The 19,657-nt window shown below is 37.5% G+C and overlaps 1 protein-coding gene across 1 annotated transcript in view; it reads left to right on the plus strand.

The window, feature by feature from the left end:
• DENND1B (DENN domain containing 1B) overlaps positions 1-19,657 on the plus strand; it is a 260,225-nt gene that overhangs the window by 233 nt on the left and 240,335 nt on the right. Inside the window, exon 2 of the mRNA XM_053909094.1 lies at positions 1,992-2,056. Coding sequence (XP_053765069.1) covers positions 1,992-2,056 — 65 coding nt within the window. The remainder of the gene's footprint in view (positions 1-1,991; positions 2,057-19,657) is intronic.

Raw genomic sequence — 19,657 nt, forward strand, 5'->3', positions numbered from 1 at the left:
GCCTGTCCGGCCCCGCGCCCCCGGCCCGGCGGGGTCGGCGGGGCTCCTCCGTGAGCGGCCCGCAGCGCCGGGGCGACGCCCGCGTCTCTAGGTGCTGGAGGAGGCCTGGCGGCCCCTGCCGCCACCCGCTGTGGGTTTCTTGTTCCTCCCGGAGTGTGGCAGACGTGACTGTCGGTTGTCTGGTGTCCGGGAGGGCGTCAGCCTTGAGGTTAAGCGATTCATAGTCAAAGCATTTTCCTAAGGCGAAGATAACCGTTTCATTTTTAAGTGCAGTTGTCAGTTGATCTGAGAGGTTTTCCTCCGGTTTTTCTTATTCAGTTGGCCTCTGATATTTGTTTACGTAGGCACTAGGTGTATGCACGATACTTGCAAAATGGTATCCAATTAGATAGTATTTTTATGTGCATGCTAAAGTATACATCAGTGGATGTTTTTCATCTGGACACTGATTATGTAAAAAGCAATTTGAGTAAGTGTGGTGATTTGTTTTGGGTCTTAGAGGTATGAGTTTTAGGTTTTTTGTTTTTTGTTTTTCCTCCTAAAGTTACTTTGCAAAGATTTTCTTCCTCCTTTACTCCCTGTTCACACGCCTCCCCCCAATTTAAAATAATGAGTACTGTTTATATTTGTATTAGTGTGGAAGGCTTGTAAAATTTCACAGTATAATTGAATCAATATTTACTTTTTTGCACCTAAGAGCGATTGTAAAAAATATTAAGAAAAGGGGAAAATTATGTGATTTAAAGTTATTTTCTTCAGTGTTTGATATGGGTGGGGGCAGCATAAGTGATTTAAAAGGTATACTTTCTGACATCAATTGGATTATGAGGGAGGAGGTCACCTAAGTCTGTATTATTTCCATTGAAACAAGTTAATAGTGGGAGGGCTGAGGATATGTATATTTCCAAATTAATTTATATAGCTTGTCACTTCCTGTGATTTTAGATTCTTGTAATAAGTTTAGAAAAGTTCATGTTTATTTAGAAGCCAAAACTGGCATCACTTTATTGAATGAAGTGCATATTAAAAACAGCCAATGTGCAAAGACACGAAGGTCTCCTTAGCAGGAATAACAGATAGATTAACACTTCGGTCACGTGGACATTGTGGTCTCAGATTTTTGCCTAATCTTTTATCTTCTAGCAGAAAGACATTAAAACAGAACTATGTTAGAAAATGTGTCTCAGTAGATGTAAACTTGCTTTTTGAAATTAAACTAATGAATAGGTTGAGTGTATGAAAAGTTAGTAAAGAAGTGGATAACTTCAGAATGAAGCAACCTTTTGTTCCTGGTGGGAGAATCTAATATTGAGGCAGATGTGTGATTTCTCCAAAGATAGTCGACATAAAGCAAGGTTTTTGTTGTTAGCCTTGCAGTTTACGTATGGTTTGCTACTTTAAACATGGTTGGCAGTAATTACATCTCAAGAGGAGCATATGCAAAGTGTCACATTTAAGGAGCATTATGACTGTCTTGTGGTGGTCTAGAATGTGGCAGGTGGAACCAGGTATTCGTCCTTTACATTTATATTGAAAGTCTTTTTTAAAAAGCCTGAGAACCTGCTGGCCAGCTTTGTTGACAGGAAAAGGTGGAGAGATACTTAGGAGCATACTGGCTTTCCAGTTTTGATTCAATGAGATAAAGTCAGTGCTTTACATTTATACAGCACTGAATACTTTATAAAGTACTTCCATATATATAAGTTGATATATAATCCTCACAATTATTCTTCGAAGTGAACAAGGCACTTTATAGGTGAGAAAACAGGCTGAGGTTAAATGTTTGCTGCAGGTCTCAGAACTCCTAAGCCTCTAACATTACTGAAGTGGGAAAAAACTTCGGTATTTTCTACATCGCGCTCATATAGTTTAATGGAACATATTGCAACAAGACCAAGATTAGTTTTTTGAGTTAAGAAAATATAAACTCTGCAGAGATGCTTAGTTATTTGTCATAGGAAATAAATACCACAAATTTCTTCTTCTTTTAGGGAAAATCCAGAGAGAACCTTTGACTTGGTATTGAAAGTGAAATGTCATGCCTCTGAAAATGAAGGTATGTGTGTTTCGTTAATTCTTAAAATAGTTGAGTCTATCAAAACAAGTGTTAGTGTGGTAGCCTACCAGAACGGAATAGTATCAGGATAATGGTGGCACTAACTGTATGTTCTGAATGTAGCATCTCAAACTGCTGTTAATAAAATAGATGGCTAGGTCTTTGCCATGAGATTGTAGGAATCGTGAATGTTATCTGTACAGCTTAATTTTCAGGTGTACCTTAAGCCCATAGAACTCAGCTTTACCATTTGTTGGTAGAATGATGGTTAGTTTTGGCGGGAAGGCACGCTTGTCGTTTTCTTTCATTTGTCTTTTAAAAGTTAGCCCCTATTGTAAACATTAGTGGAAATTCTCCTACCAGAGCAATGGGAGCCTTGCTCCCATTTCCCTTCTAATGTTTCCAGAATGCAGAGTGCAGACTGAGTGGCCCCTTCTGTGGGATTTACCCCAGGAGCAAAGCACTTTCCAAGGGAGGTAAATAATAGTGTGACATTACTTGGAATGGTTTCAGCTGTCACTTCTAAATAATTTTGTCAGTTTTTTTCCCCAATTTGTCATATGTAATATGGGTGCATCAGGGGGAGGTGTGGTACAAAAGAGGAAGGGCTCTCTCTTCCTTTTTGACGTGCCCTTGTGTGATGCGTTTTCATGGATATCTCCAGTGTGTGATTTCACTTACAGTGTACTTAGATTGTAGATACATCATGATGATTAAGTGTGGGATCCTGTGGACTGCTTGCCCACTCTAAAGACTTGGTGGCAGGTCTGCTGACACTCTTAGCTCCAGAATCTGGCCAGCAATTATATGCTCTTAAGCAATTTGGAGCTGCACACCTTAAAATAGAGGAGCCCAACCCAGCTTGTGGTGAAATGGACCTGGCTAATTTTAGGTATGAAGTCACACATGTTCCTGACTCCACCAGCCCTGCCTGCTGTACTTCTGGCCTGTTTGAACTATAGCTGTGATCAGCTTTGTCCCCAGGCAAGGAGTGAGCCTACGTAGGTTGTAGGAAGCTTTTTCAAATAAAAAAGGTTATCTTTTGCTTTCCTACATGTATTAAAGTTGGTCTGTTTACGTTCTTTCTGGGCACAGCTAAATTCCCTTTGAAGACTGAAATGGATGCATTATTTTTTCAGCTCCAATTTAAATCTATTCTTTAGTGTATTTATGGTATGAATAAGTCTTCAGAATACCTATACCATAACATTAGCTAAGGTGGGTGATGCTCACCTGATGTGTTTGTAAAACAGGCTGAATTCCTTTGTAAAACATGAGTACTCTATAATTTTAGATGCATGCTAAAGTGATTTTGTTACAAGGATCAATCTGCCTTATATAACATCCGATCTGTATCATGTGTCGGAGACATTGTGACCTTTCCATAAGGACTTCTGAGTGTCTTCTCCTTCCTTCCTCCCTTTGCCCTTTGCCATTTTTTAGGAACTAGTTATTCCAGTTTTTCTCTTCTACTTCTGCCCTTCTTTTATTCCTTTCTTGCCTTTTTACTGTTGTTATTGTTTAAATCACTACTCATTAGAAACCTCTTCATTTGTATTTTAATAGTTTCTCCAGCCCAGTGAGTTTGGGGATATAACAAATAGCTAAAATGAACACTTTAGCCTCTCTGTAGGTTGCGATTAATCCATTCTACCCGTGTATGCCATTAAGATGACTCACGGGCAGCAAATTCTAAAGATTCTAAGAAATTTTTTTTTAACACTTTAAAAACGTTATTTAAGTACTATTTAAAAACAGAGAGAGCATGAGTGGGGAGGGGTAGAGAGAGAGAGAGAGAGAAAGAGAGGAGACACAGAATCTGAAGCAGGCTCCAGGCTCTGAGCTGTCAGCACAGAGCCCTACACGGGGCTCCACCTCATGAACCGTGAGATCATGACCTGAGTTGAAGTCGGTATGCTTAACTGACTGAGCCACCCAGGTGCCCCTCTACAGATTTTTAATAAAGCTGAAGCCAACTATATTAAAGGTATAAGTAACTGTCTTTATTTTAATTGTGGCTTAAATAGTATGAATATGACTAATATTTTTGGTTCTAACAAGTTACACTTTTTGTGCTTTAAAAAGTAATGCTACTATATAACTAAAATTTTATGTCAGACTGATGTTTCTAAATGTTTTGATTAACTTTCTACTTTATTGGTAAATAGTAAAGGGAAAATGCCCAGAAATTATTAGAGAGAGTTATTGGAATATTCCTATGTAACTGTCAATAAAATCTATTTATTTTAATGAATCTGATAGGTGCATCAGTTTGTTTAAAATAGGGTAGTTTTTGTTGTTGTTTTGTTTTTTTGCTAGTCTTCTGGTGAACATGGATGACATTCTTACACAGTAAAAAGCCTGAAAAACAAAATGTGTAAATTAGGATGTTGTGGGGCACAAATATAAAACCAATTTAAGCAATGAGTGAACTTGATAGTTCATTTAAGAGGAAGTCTGGAAGTAGGTCATCAACGATCCAGGTTCTTTCTCCATCTCAGCTCTGCCTCTCATAGTAACTGGTATCATTGGAAGATTTAAATTCCTGGTTGTAGGGTGGCTGTCAAGAGAAGTTGGAATCCTCCTTTCTCTTTTATGACCTTGGGGGGTGACAGACACTGGCTTTTCATGGCACTCTGTTTAGAGCCAGAACATTTCTTTCCCAGAAACTTCCAAAACATTGGATCCCAGTGGCCTAAGTTGGCATGGGCCCAACCATTCAGAAAATAATCATTGGTGGGGGTAGCGGTAGAGGGGTGAGTGGCAAGATTATCATGATTGATTATTACTAAACAACTGGCAAGGAGTAAATGTTGGGAAATCCATTAAAATGCTCTCTGCACTTCTCAGAATATTAGTTTATTTTTTGAAGATTATCTGTTGATCCAATAGAAAATACTATGCTCAGGGTAAACTTGTTTTATGCTAAGATTGGTAATATTACATATAGATAGTTGGCATGTTTCTCTTGTTCACTTTCTAATAGAGAGGTTTTAAATTCTCTCTTTTATTTACTTCACAAATATCTTCAGAGACAAATTACTATTTAAGTTTTAGTTGGTTACTCGAAATGGTACTAGTTGTTGGAATATAACTTAATATAGCTAGTTCTGATAAAAGGGTGATCTTCATCTGATCTATTGCTATTTGGACTTGTTTCAAAGACATGACATTGATTTTTTGACAACAACACGTTTAAAACACTGGGAAATAGTGTCATACGGAGGCCCCACCAATTAAAAAATTGTCACGAGTAGTTGGCGGTGTTTCTCTGTTGTGTTCCCTTGTGTTAGTAGAATTGGTTCTGATGGTATCTTGTGGACTGGTTGGCCCATATTTTCATGGATGTTTCCCTGGCGGGACAACTTCCCTAGTAACTTCTGTGGCAACTATCCAAGAGTGAAATGACAAAATTTAGATCTTAATACTCTTCCTGGTAGATTTCCTAGGGAATTGCTATTGTCACCCCTCTCTTTGCTGTCTTTCATGTTTCCCAGCAGCCAGCAAAGTACAGCCAGCAGTGATGGCCTCTCCTTAATTCTAATAGCAGAATTTGTTGTTACCACACTGCCCCTGAATTCCCCAAAGTGATTCAGGACTTCAGGGAACCGAAGAGTAACCCTTCCTCAATACAGAGTTGAAGATGCCTCCTCTTAGGGTTTTTCTTCCAGGCAATGGCCTTGGTACTCTAGCTTTCTCTTTTACATTTTGTTGAGAGCTCCACCTCCAGTGGTAGCAGCAACAGCAGCAGCAAGACTGCTAACACTTACATAGCACTCTGTGCTGGGCTCAATTCTGACTGTTCTGCATGTGCTAACTGTTTAAATCTCATGAACATCCTATGGGAGGGAAATGCTTATCTTCATTTTGCACATGGGGAAACCGAAGCACAGAGAAATGAAGAAACTTGCCCAAAGTAGTCTGGCTCCAGAGTGTGTGTTTTAATCTGCTTTTTAATAGATTTAAGCTAATTTAAAAAATCTGCTCTATTGCCTCTCAAATCAGGTCGGGAGAGGCTTCATTGTTACTATTCAAAGAAATCTTAGGGTATAATCTATATATGGTGCAGATATATATATATATATTTGAAACAGGAATACAGTGTCCTCCCTGAAATTAATGAATCCAGGGTAATTCCACGTAAAAAAAAATACCGAGGTCTTCCTTTGTGGTTATTGATGCTGGCTCAGGATATCCCCCTCCCCTAGAGATTTATGTCTCTGTGTTTAGTGAATTTTTTTTTAACGTTTATTTTACTTTTGAGAAACAGAAAGAGACAGAGCATGAGTGGGGGAGGGGCAGAGAGCCAGGGAGATTCAGAATCCAAAAGAGGCTCCAGGGTCTGAGCTATCAGCATAGAGCCAGACGTAGGGCTCGAAACCTCGAACTGTGAGATCATGGCCTGAGCCAAAGTGGGATGCTTAACCGACTGAGCCACCCAGCCGCCCCAGTGAATCTTTGATGTAACAGCTGTAATTATTTATTAGTAGTTTTCACACATTTCTTTAGCAAATCTTGTTTTCTTTATTTCTTTCTCCTTTGCTACAGTAATTTCTGTTAGGAACAAATCTCTCTTTGCTACTGACTTTCTATTTATAGACCCATACAACCCAGTATCAAGTTATCCACCTTTCTGATCTCTAGCTGTGTTAACAGCTTAACTGCCTCCTACTCTGTTCTTAAATGAGAACCTTAGGCCAGAGAATCCTAACTTACTAACCCCCATGCCCTGCACAAGAAAGGGTATTTCTAAGCTTGCTTTTGCATTTGATAAATTTTGTCTGTAGGGATGCTGTTTCCACAGAATCCATAGCATTTTGCTTCTGCCTGTATTTTAGCACTTACTGTTCTTAAGATATGTCTGATATAGTAGTATATAGACATACAGCTGGGTCTGAGTGTCTGTTTGCTCTGCTTAAAATAAGTTGTTTAAGAACCGGGCCATCACTTATTAATTTGTATCCTTAGAGAAAAGCCTAGCACAGTATCTGGCATGTTAAGTGAATATTTGCAGAATGAATAGAAGAAATTGGACCTAGCATGGTACCTGGCCATTGGTCAAATAAATGTGGATCAGATTAATTCACCGAGAGCTGCTTGTTGTAGAAGTGATCTTAAGCGTGTGCTGGTATGACAGAAGCAGGGACAATAGGAACATATGACCATGTATATCTTGGACCAGTGGGCTTATTTTGGGATACTCTGCTTAAGCTCTTTCCATTCAGGACCCACATCTGCTTGCTCTCTTCTCCCATCACAAGATTTATTGGGACAGTTGCTATATATGTGTGCTTTGGAGTCTACCTTAAAGCCCATTTATTCCCCATCCCACCTACCAGTGGGGATCCCCACACCTAGCATGGGGATCATTTAGAGTCATCGTGACTCGAAGTATTATTACCTTTACGTCGTAGATTGTTGAAGAAAAACTATTTTCTCATAGTTACTAACCAGGGACAAAATTTAATGTGGTTCTTTAGAACTATATCTTTGAGGTATGCCATTTTTGTTTTATTATAGAAAATTTAAGAATAGCTGTACTTTTATACTTGGCTTTGGAGCGTTGCGTGCTTCCTGGCATAGTCGCCTGCAAGTGTAAATAGCACATCAGCTTTCTGCGTTCAGTATTTGTTGCTTGATACCTTGATGGGGTGCTGCAGAGTTTGATTTTAATGGTTTGATTGTGACATATCTCATTAGGTACTTTGATATGTTCACATATTCTTTAGTTTGGCTGCTTCAATCCAAGGTCACTTCTTGGTTTTTAATGTTGACTTCCCACTGTTCTCTGTGGAGGATGGTGGCCCTCTCCTTCACAGGGGTGTGCCGTGGGACTGTTGCTTGGGCACTGCTCTGTTGCCACAGCCCCACAGGTTTGTGCAGGGTTTTTTCCTTGGAACAGTCTTGTTTCCTTGACCTGATATGTTCCTCATATTCTCTTGATACTCTCTCATTTGGAGGGTTTTCTTATGCTCAAATAATATCCCCTTTTCTTTGCCACCAAATCTTTATGTTTGATTTGCAAGGTATTGCAAGGCAATAATTTACCTTTTAAAATATACGTTTAGCAGTAGGCATTTTTGGGGTACTTTAAGCAGACAGCCAGAGTATTATTTTAAATAACAATGAAAATCAAAGGCGTTGAGTGTAAAGTATGTTCTCAATCAGTTCCAAAAGAATGTTTCTTCCTTGGAAATACTTCTTAATATTTAACATTCAGAATTTTTTCCCCCCATTTTAAAGCTCTCAGGGTTATGCTCAAGTAACATTAGAGAAACTAGGAGAGATTCTTTTTAAAGATATTTTTACTTGAGCCAGAAAGCATTAAAGATAGCTTTGAGAAACCGCTGAAACACTCTGGTGTTCCTATATTGTTAAGTTGAATGGTTTTCTTTTTGTATTTATTTTGGGTGTAGTTAGACTCTTAGTTTATATAAATCAAGGATAAGTTGATTTATTCCAGGTAGTGATTTAATTTTATCTGTAGAAAAGGGTGTCTTGTTTCATGGTTCTGTGGTGGTTCAGTCATTTTTGCTTTGTGGGAATTTGCCACAGGTGCTTGTCAATTGATTTTTGTTTTGTTTTTTTAGAAGTATTTAGGAAGTTGGTGCTACTTGGGGTCTTAGGGCATATTGCAGAAGAGAACAGTGGAATACTAACACTGGAAGTTTCCTTAAAGAGCACCTCATACCACCTAGTAGAGGAGAGTTGGCTTTGATGGTCCTTAAAATTCCTCTGCTGTCGTCTTGCGGGTGCCATTGTCATCATGCTGTCCGGTGACTGCATAAAGATGCTCGCTGTGAGCATTAAACAGGCCTACTCCATGCCAAGCACACTAGTTTTAAAGCTACCCCTCTTCTCACTACTCTTCAAATAACAATTTCTTTAAGTAGCTGGTGTTACTTTATGTATTTATCTGATTAAAGTAATTCACACTGAGGTGTGAACAACTGATAGCCCTCAAGGGAGCATTTTAATTTTAAAGAAAGCCTTATAAAGTCGAATTAATTAAAAAGATGCAGTTTGCTTATGGTGGAAAGATCTCTGAACTAAAGATCGAATGTACTTCTGTCGGTTTCTAGTTAGGTTTTAACGTCTCTTCCCCCGTCTATGTTGACACTCCATTTGTAATTTGTGATTAACAGTTTTGATAAGTGTGTAAGTAGATTTACGTCTTTGTTCAGTGAATTCCATTAAGATATTTTTTTGTTTATAAATTTTCAGGTAATAAAATAAAGCTGTATGTAGCATATGATTATAAAGCCTTATTTATTGATTTATTTTTTCTGATTAGGCTTCCATTTAAATGTTTCATAGAAATAGTAATAAAAATTACAATTTAGTGTTTATGTCAGTAAATGTGCTTAGAGCCTACATTTCTAGCTTATCTTCATGGTGACCATATGAAGTAGGGACTGTAAACCTTTTCATAAAGATGAGGAAATGGAAGGTGAGATAGCTTGCCAAGGTCACACAGCTCTAAGAGGTGGGGTTAGTATTTGAACCTGGTTTTTTTTTTATTCTAGAACAATGATATTGCGCTGCCTTTCAAATACAATAGCCATCTTTTTAAAATAGCGTCGAAATTTTCCTCAGCAATTTTGAAAAGCCACCCTTTTAGGAAATCCCCAACTAATTCTGGCTTGACCAGAGTTGTTGAGATATTAATTTTTAATAGACATCAAAAGATGACGATGAGAAGAAGAGCATAAACACCATATTAGTATTAGACATTCAGCCCTCTTTTGTTCATTCATTGAATGTTTCTGAGCGTCCAGCACAGATGAAGAGCAGTTAAAAAGATGACATTCGCGAAGTTTCAAATCAGTGATTGTAATAGCGTAGGAAGGCCTGTTTGAGAGGTTGCACGGTGTAGAGGAGTGAGCCTGAAGAGGGCACCCAACTCAGCTCTGTGTGGGGTGTGTGGGGGGACAGTGGGATAGAGGAGACAGGGGTGAGTCAAGGATAGTCCTGAGGTGATGGAGGGAGAGACAGTTAGAATCTATCGTCAGCTCTCAGTTGGGTACCAGACTTTTTCTGAAGTTGGTTGTAGTTTTACTTCGTATGTGAAATCTGAAGTGCATAACTAAGAGTAAGGAATATATTGCTTTTGGTATAAACATTTATATCTAATGAACATGACCAAGAAGCACTCTCTGTTAAGCGTAATCTGCCTTGGCAGGGGGTCGTTCGGGTTTAGTTTTGTTAACTCAGCCTAAAACAGCTCTGACCCAAGGCGTGCGTTCCGCGAATATTTGTTGAATTGTTGAAGCACTGTTTTCAAGGTACTGAAATGGCTTTTAAAGAAAAGGAATGGAAATTGTAAAAGGTATGGGGAATTTAATAATTATTGTTAAATTCATTTCTTCTCTAAAAGTATAACAACTTTGAACTGACGAAATGTGTAAAAGTGAAGCTTCAGAAGTAAAAGATATAAAAAGAAGTTGCTGAGTAATAATCCCTTTGATACCGGTCTTGTGGCAGTTATATTGTCTTGAACTTGATCTTTATCACCCTGCCTTATGCCAACCACTGGATTTTAGGTTTTTGAACATAAAGACCTCTTTGGATCTCTTGTGAATTTGCAGAAAAAGTGTCTTCTGCGTGGATGATATCCAATAATTGTGAAGTTATACTCTGCTGTTAACATGAAATTAGTAAATGGTGGTGCTGTATTTTCAATACCTATTTTAGATTTCTTAAACCTTAAAAAAAACTTTAACGTAAAAGAACTTTGAAAGACTGTAGATTTTTACATCACAAGCCATATATGCTGTATTTAAAAGTTGGGGGTTTTTTTTGATAGAACTGTGTTGATAAACCACAAACTCTGTAACTTAGTAGGCAGAACTGGTGAACATCAGATAGAGCCTTTTCCTCTTTCAGTTCCTTCTTATTTATCATTTGAATCTGAAAATAAAATGTAGAGCTATCAGTTTAGTGCATCTGATGGTCTTCTGCAAATGTGTAAGTGTCCATAAATTAGTCATTCCAAAAATAACATGTGTTGGTTTGGTAGCAGAAATGCACCAAGCATAAGGCTGTGTGTAGTATCCAAATTTATCATTCATTAAAATTAAGCTGTCCTTCAAAATTTTGTCAGCTGGGAGATTGTAAAATCTAGCCTTCTTACTAATTTGATCCGAGATTATTTGAAATCATTTAGGAATGTGTGTAGGAAACATTGGTTGAAGTGAAATCCAAATGAGTCCAGGTGTGTTTGAATACACTGGCACACGGTATGTCCTCAGGGTCTGTGCGGTCAAAGTACAGTTGCTATGAGATAAACTTGTGTGGAAGCCGTTCAGAAAGGATTCTGAAATGGCTTTTTGTTTTGAGATTCCAGTGTATTTTGGATATGATGTTTTGGAAGAGGAAGTTGTACATGTGGGTTTTTTTTTTTTTTTTTTTTTTTGAAGAGGAAGTTGTTTAATATTTGGGGAATTTTTTTTCAAGGTCTTGGTCACTGTTACTCTTTTATAGAAATTAAAATAGTATTTTCTGTTTAATACTTATAAGTGATTAATGAGGTTAATTATTTGATTTTCAGAGAATAATGTGTTACCTCTTTTTATTTTGTTTCTTATTACTACAGGGAATGTGAGAACTCAATTTTGAAATGGTAGTTTTGCTACAAAAAGTGTGATTTTCGTAATGAGTATCTACAGAATAATTATTGACGATAAGGGCATTATAGTTGCATCAAGATTATGTGTTGTGTTCACTGTGTATAGGTTTAAATGTGTTATTGAAGCAATAGTAAGCTGAGAATTTTTACGTACAAAAATACTAGTTTCCAAGTTCTTAGTGGTTACTATTGTGTTTGTGACAGTGTTTAGTCTAAAAAGTGGAAATATTAAAATTGAACACTAGTTGAAACTCAGAATCGTAATTTGTAAATATTTACTTCATTTTTAGCTTAATAGTTGAAAACAAATGAATCTTCAATACTTTACATGTGTTATGGTCCTAAATTTGGCCTTTGAGGCTGATGTACCTATCCAAAATTTTTCTTTTTTTTTTAAACTGTTTATTTATTTATTTTTTGTGTGTGGGGGGGTGAAGGGGCAGAGAGAGAGAGAATCCCAACCAAGCTCTGCACTGCCAGTCCTAAATTCTTTATAAAGCTGTTATGAAATCCATTTACTTATAGTTTACTTGATTTGGGAATTTATAAAATCTTTTGGCAATTTTTTTGACTCATTTCCCTCAGGTATTATCTAGGCAACAGTCTTTTTTTTTTTAATAGATAGATATGGAAAGAAGAGGGATGGTCCTCATATCAAATTTTCTACTTTAAAGTTATATACTACTACTTTCTTACTTGTAAAATGGTGTTCAAAGTATTGAAAATGAAATTATTGAACACTTCTGAATTGCCTTCTAAATCGTTACAGTAAGACTAAATTCTATTTAGCATGATTTATAGTTTATATTTTTATGGTATTTTCATTCTTTGAAAATATATGATTTCTATTATGTTTAATATGTATGGCAGATTTAACATACACAATTTATATTTACTTTAAAACATAATTTGGGGCGCCTGGGTGGCTCAGTCGATTAAGCGTTCGACTTCAGCTCAGGTCATGATCTCACAGTCTGTGAGTTTAAGCCCCGCGTTGGGCTCTGTGCTGACAGCTCAGAGCCTGGAGCCTGCTTCGGATTCTGTGTCTCCCTCTCTCTCTCTGCCCCTCCCCTGCTCATGCTCTGTCTGTCTCTGTCTCAAAAATAAATAAAAACATTAAAAAAACCCCATACTTTTAAATATGACTAGAATTTACCTTTTTAGATATGGCTGAATTTCATTTTATCAGAACACAAAAAATATTTATATATTGTTAATAAGGGACTTGATAATACTTATTCTGAGTTAAAACTCTACATTTAAAAGCTAGGGGTGAAGAGAATAGATGATGGGTGGCTTTTGCTTGATTTATAGGTTGGAAGGGATGACTAAACAAGAGCTCAGTGCTCTTTAAGAGGTACCTTCCTCCCACACAGATATTTTTAACCCAGAAGGACAAGAGTGTTTCATCTTCTGCAACTAAGGGAATGACTGAAGACTCCATTTTCTACTTCTGGCATCTGTAATCAACAAATTGGGGGAATGGAGGCCTGCTGTCTGTATGCAACACCTCATGCCGTCTGCATGGAGGTGTTAAATTTTGGAATTTGTATTTTTTGCCTGTTTCACTTTTACTTTTTGGTGTATTTGGTGTTTACTCTTCTTTCATTAGACGTTTAATGTTTTTATATTTTTGTAACTGTTTTAGCTTATTCTTTTACTTTTAACCATACTTTGCTTTTTTTCTTATTATTTTTACATTATTTTGTTTGGTTTTAAAAAATCTTTATTGTTTAAAAATGTTTAAGGAAATATTTCTTTGGAAAAAGTTATTATTCTGATATAGAGTGTCCTTTGAACTTTTTTTCATGTTCTTCCAAGATTTCATTTAAATTCAAGTTAGTTAACATACAGTGTAGTATTGGTTTCAGGAGTAGAATTTAGTAATTCATCACTTACATACAACACCCAGTGCTCATCACAACAAATGCCCTCCTTAATGCCCATCACCCATTTAGCCCATCCTCCCATCCACCTCCCCGGAACCTTTTTTGTTTTTCTAATGAAGAGGGAAGGCAAGCTAGAAGAGGAGGGTGAATACAGGCATACCTCAGAGATAATGTGGGTTCTGGTTACACCACCATAAAAAAGCAGCTATCACAATAAAGTAAGTCAGATGAAATTTTTGGCTTCCCAGTGGATGCAAAAGTTATGTTTACCCTGGGCTGTATTCTGATATGTGTGAAATAGCATTATGTCTAAAACACCAATGTATATGGCTTAAGTAAAAAATGTTGTTAAAACTTGCTAACCACCATTTGAGGTTGGTTTCAGGAGTCATGCTCTTTTTGCTGGTGGACAGTCTTGCTTAGATGGCTGCTGACTGATCAGAGTGGTGGTTGCTGAAGGTTGGGGTGGCTGTGGCAGTTTCTTAAAATAAAGTGACTGACATTTGCTGCACTGATTGACTCTTCCTTTCACCAGCAATTTCTCCGTAGCACGTGATGCTGTTTGATAGCACTTTACCTACAGTAGAACTTCTTTCAAAACTGGAGTGAATCCTCTTGTCACTGCTTTATCAACTAAGTTACATAATATCCTTTGTTGTCCTGATAACCTAATGTCCTAATATCCTAAATCCTTTGTTGTGATTTCCACAATCTTCACAGCATCTTTACCAGGAGTAGTTTCTACATCTCAAGAAGTCACTTTCTTTGCCTATCCGTAACAAGCAGCTCCTCGCCCATTAAAGTTTGATCATGAGATCGCAGCAGTTCAGTCCCATCTTTAATTCCAGTTCTCTTGCCGTTTCCACCACATCTGCAGTTACTTCCTCCACTGAAGTCTTGAACTCCTCAGTGTCATCCATGAGAGTTAGAATCACCTTCTTCCAGACTCCGGCTAACGTTGATATTTTGATCTCTTTTCGTGAATCATGCATGTCCTTAATGGCAACTGGAATGGTGAATCTGTTCCAGAAGATTTCCACTTTGCCCAGGTCAGAGGAATCCCTGTATGTGACATCTATAAGCCTTGTGAAATATATTTCTTAAATAATAAAACTTGAAAGTCAAAATTACTTTTTTGATTCATGGGCTGCAGAATGGATGGTGTGTTTGCAGGCATGAAAACAACACTAATCTTGTTGTACATCTTTGTCAGAGCTCTTGGGTGGCCAGGTGCATTGTCAGAGAACAGTAGTATTTTGGAAGGAATTTTTTTTTTTTTTTTCCAAGCAGTGGGGCTCAACAGTGGCTTAAAGTATTCAGCAGGCTGTGTTATAAACAGATGTGCTGTCATCCAGGCTTTGTTGTTCCATTTCTAGAGCACAGGCAGAGTAGATTTAGAATTGTTAGAATTGTTCCTAAGGGCCATAGGATTTTTGGAATGGTGAATTCTGTTGGCTTCAACTTAAAGTCACCAGCTGTATTAGCCCCTAATAAGAGAGTCAGTCTGTCTTGTGAAGTTTTGAAGGTAGACATTGATGTCTCTTCTCCAGCTATTCAAGGCATCTTTTTTCAGTAGATGGTGGTTTTGTCCACATAGAAAATCTGTTGTTTAATGTAGCCACCCTCATTAATTACCTTAGCTAGATCTTCTGGATCACTTGCTGCAGCTTCTATATCAGCACTGGCTGCTTCGCCTTGCACTCTTATGTTGTGGAGATGGCTTCTTTCCTTAAGCCTTATGAACCAGCCTCTGCTAGCTTCAGACTTTTCTTCTATAGCTTCTCACCTCTCTCAGCCTTCATAGAATTAAAGCAAGTTAGGGCCTTGCTCTGGATTAGGCTTTTGCTTCTGGGAATGTTATGGCCGGTTTGATCTAAAATTTTCTCTCTGTCAGCAATAAGGCTGTATTGCTTTATCATTTGTGTGTTCACTGGAGTAGCATCTTTAATTTCCTTTAAGAACTTCTCTTTTGCAAAAAAAAAACAAAAAAAACAAAAAAAACCCCTTCTCTTTTGCATTCACTACTTGCTGTTTGTCTCAAGAGGCCTAGCTTTCAGCCTCTCTTGGCTTTAGACATGCCTCTTCACTCAGTTTAATCATTTCTAGCTTTTGATTTAAAGTGAGAGACGTGTGACCCTCCCTTTCATTAAAAAAAAACACTTAGAGGCCACTCTGGGGTTATTGATTGACCTGATTTCAATATTGTGTCTTAGGGAATTGGGAGGCCTAAGGATAAGGAGAGAAATGGGGGAATAGCTGGTTGGCAGATCAGTCAGAACATACTCAGCATTTCTCGGTTGAGTTTGCTGTCTTATATGGCTGAGGTTTGTGGAGCCCCAACATGACGACTATGGTAACATCAAAGATCACTGATCACAGATTGCCATAACAAATATAACAGGAATGGAAAAGTTTGAAATACTATGAGAATTTCCAAAATGTGACACAAAGATATAAAGTTGTTGGAAAAAGGGCACAAATACACTTGTTTGGCACAGGGTTGCCACAGACCTTCAGTTTGTAAAAACTCAGTATCTGTGAGTGCAGTAAAGCGAAACACGATAAAACAAGGTATGCCTGTTATTACGAAAGGTAATTGTGGGGACTCTCAAAACAGACAAATGCTTACTGTTTGATTGAATGTGAATAGGTAACTCTCTCTTTCCAAGTGAACAGAAATAAATGGGTTTGATGACATGATTTTCTCAAAGCCTAAACTCTGGAATCGCCTTATGGATAAAACAGTATCTACCTTCTAAACCTCCTGGTGGAATGGAAAGATACCGGACTAAGAATTGAAACATGGCTTTCAGTCCTGGCTTTGCTGCTTATTACTTGTGTTAACTTGGTCAAGTCATTTAACTTCTATTAATTTTACTTTTCACAGTTGTAAAAAGTTTGCAATGCATAGCTCAAGAATTGTTATTAGAGTCAGATACAAAATGACACGAAATGTTTTATAAATTTTACCATAAAACACTATATAGATATAAACTTCTATTTGGTTTCTATATGGTGGTGGCGTTTAAAAAACACCCAATCACTTCAACAGAAATTCAGTGTTAGTAATGAAATTTCCTTCTGTTCTACTGTATGTGATCAATCTGGAAGAAGTGAATGCTAAAGGAAGGATACATAGTAACTTCCAAGCCCCCCATTCAATGTTGCAGAAGAAACAAGGAGAAACAAGGAGGATGGAAGAGGCCAATGCATTTTGGGCTGATGAGTTAAGTTAGTTTCACTTTGAAAAGGATGTGTAGCAGAGAATAAGAATTTGTAGCACTAAATCTGATGGTACTCAGTTAAAGGTTTGGTGGCATCTGGAGGGATTAAGCAGGATTTGCAAATTGCAATGGGACTTTTCTTTGCACTGATTTCTTCCAAATTGTTCACACGCAAAAACTTCAGCTGGGAAGTAGGAATTCCATATATGTGTGAAATTTTAAACTTTTAAGAGTTCATATTGACAAGCTAGAAGGTAATTAGAATGGAAATAAACTAAGGGTTCACATGTCTGGCAGGGTGTTGGTGAGATGAGATTAAGGGTAATGTTACGTAAGTGAAGGGTTCTCAATGGAAATGTTACCAGTTGTGAAGTATGTTGCAATTGGTTATGAGTTCTGTATAAACTAATAGTAAGTATTGTAATGTGTGAATGATTAAACATTATAACAATTTAAGGCCATCTCGTAGTGACATCACTCTTACTCGTTTGTATTCCTGTCTCTCTTAAGTGAGTGCTAAGGGAATAGTGTAGCTGTAGCTAGCACTAGAAATTGTATGCAGACCTTGGGCTATCTTTCACTGCTACAGAACAGAATAAGCCACTGATAGGATAAATAACTGATGATTAAAAGTTACTCCAGTGTTAATTACTTGAAAAATTTATTTAGGTTTTGACAAACTCTGGATTAAGTGCATTGTAAATATGAATGCTATCTTTTATATGACTGGTAATTGATAAAACTTGAGAACCACTGCACCATACTCTGAATTGCAATCAGTGGTTAACCTTGAAGCAAGATTCTGCTATATCATCGATGTAACCTTTTTTTAGTAGATAATTTTATAGTTTATGAACTTCATGTTTTCTTTAAGTTTATTTGTTTTGAGAGAGAGAGAGAGAGAGAGAGAGAGAGAGAATATGTGCGCACCATGAGCAGAGGAGCGGCAGAAAGAGAGGGAGAGAGAGAAAATATTCTCAAGCAGGAGGCTGATGCGGGGTCCCATCTCACAAACCACAAGATCATGATCTGAGCCAAAATCAAGAGTCAGACGCTTAACTGACTGAGCCACCCAGGTACCCCTGAAGTTTACATTAAAAAAATTATTTAAGACCATCCTATGTATTCCTGAGTTCTCAGTGGCAGTATTTCTCAACTTTATTTGTGTCATAACACAGAGAAATTGACAGTGTATGGACATCTGGGCAAATGGACTTCATGCAATGATAAGCGGGTAACTGGCCTGGGGGCTCCTAGGCTTGAGGGGATTCTTATATTCTCACCCTTCTTAACTATTAAAGGGACACAGACTAGGTTGTTCTCTTTATGATTTCTTTGGTAAGAAGAAAATTGCTTTTTTATTCACTGTTTTTCTTCACTGCTGTTTGATGCTAAGTAGGATGGCAGAACTCTAATGTTAGGCTGAATTTAGAAGAGTTTGGTTGGAGTTCTAGCTTTATGTTTTTGTGTTTTTTAAATTTTTTAATGTTTATTTTTGACGGGGGTGGAGGGGCAGAGAGAGAGGGAAACACAGAATCTGAAGCAGGCTCCAGGCTCTAAGCTGTCAGCACAGAGCCTGACGTAGGGCTCAAACTCATGAAACGCGAGATCGTAACCTGAACTGAAGCTGGATGCTTAACTGACTGAGCCACCTAGGAGCCCCAATGTTTTGTTTTGTTTTTTTAAAGTTTATTTATTTATTTTGAGGGAGGCAGAGATAGTGCTAGTGGGAGAGGGGCAGAGAGAGGGAGAGAGAGCTAGCTTTATGTTTTGAGTCTAACCTCTTTGAGCCTCAGTTTGTCTTTAAAATGAGAACATTAGCAACCTTTCTCTTTCTACCATAAAACTGTGATGATCTATAGAGAGAATAAAATATATGCATATGCTTTTAAACAATGTTTGTTATAATTTAAGCAAACTGTAAGTACCTCCCTTTCACAACTCACAGAGGAAGTAATTGGATGCTTTTGATACGTATGTAGTGTGTGTGTGTGTGTAGGCATATATATATATATATATATATATATATATATATATATATAACCTATAATGATATAGAGTTTGTCAGTGAGGGCTTTTGACTCCAAAGCTAGGAGAATAAATTGCAGGATTTAATGCTTCTAATAATTGTGTATTAATGAGGGATATATTACATTTATCTAAGTACTTCTTTGCATTTGAGGCTAATGCCTAGCCTGTTCTTTTCATAATTAGTTCTAATTGTGGGTTCTGATAAATATTATGAAAAACTGTCATATTCTTCTATTCTAATGATTTTTTTTTAAATAAGAAAGATAATAAGATTCAGTATTAGTAATTCACACTTACTGAAAGTCTAGATATTCATAACATTTTTTTCCTGAATCATAGTCACCACTAAATTTCTAATGGCAGCATATTCTAATTGCTGGGAAAACACATAGGAATAAATAGCTTCTGGTGTTGCAGACTAAAACCACAAGAATAGTGGATGAGTAAGTTAATTCTGTGCATCACAAATGACTAAGCAAAATATTATTCTCAATCTTGTTAGACTCTATGATTAGGATCATTCTGGGCACATTTTTTTTTAAAGTTTATGTAACTTCTTTCTTTTTACATTTTTTAGAAGTTTATTCATTTTGAGAGAGAGAGAGAGAGAGCATGAGCAGGGGAGATGCAGAGAGAGGGAGAGAGAGAATCCCAAGCAGGCTCCACACTGTCAGTGCAAAGCCCGATGTGAGGCTCGAACTCACTAACAGTGAGATCGTGACCTGAGCAAAAACCAAGAGTCAGACATTAACTGACTGAGCCACTCAGGCACCCCCATTTTTGGCACTTTTATTGAAGAACTAGGCTGATACCATGGATGAAAATGAGG

This window comes from Panthera pardus, unplaced genomic scaffold (assembly GCF_024362965.1).
Source record: "Panthera pardus isolate Hobbes unplaced genomic scaffold, ASM2436296v1 HiC_scaffold_21, whole genome shotgun sequence".
Lineage (NCBI taxonomy): Eukaryota > Metazoa > Chordata > Mammalia > Carnivora > Felidae > Panthera > Panthera pardus.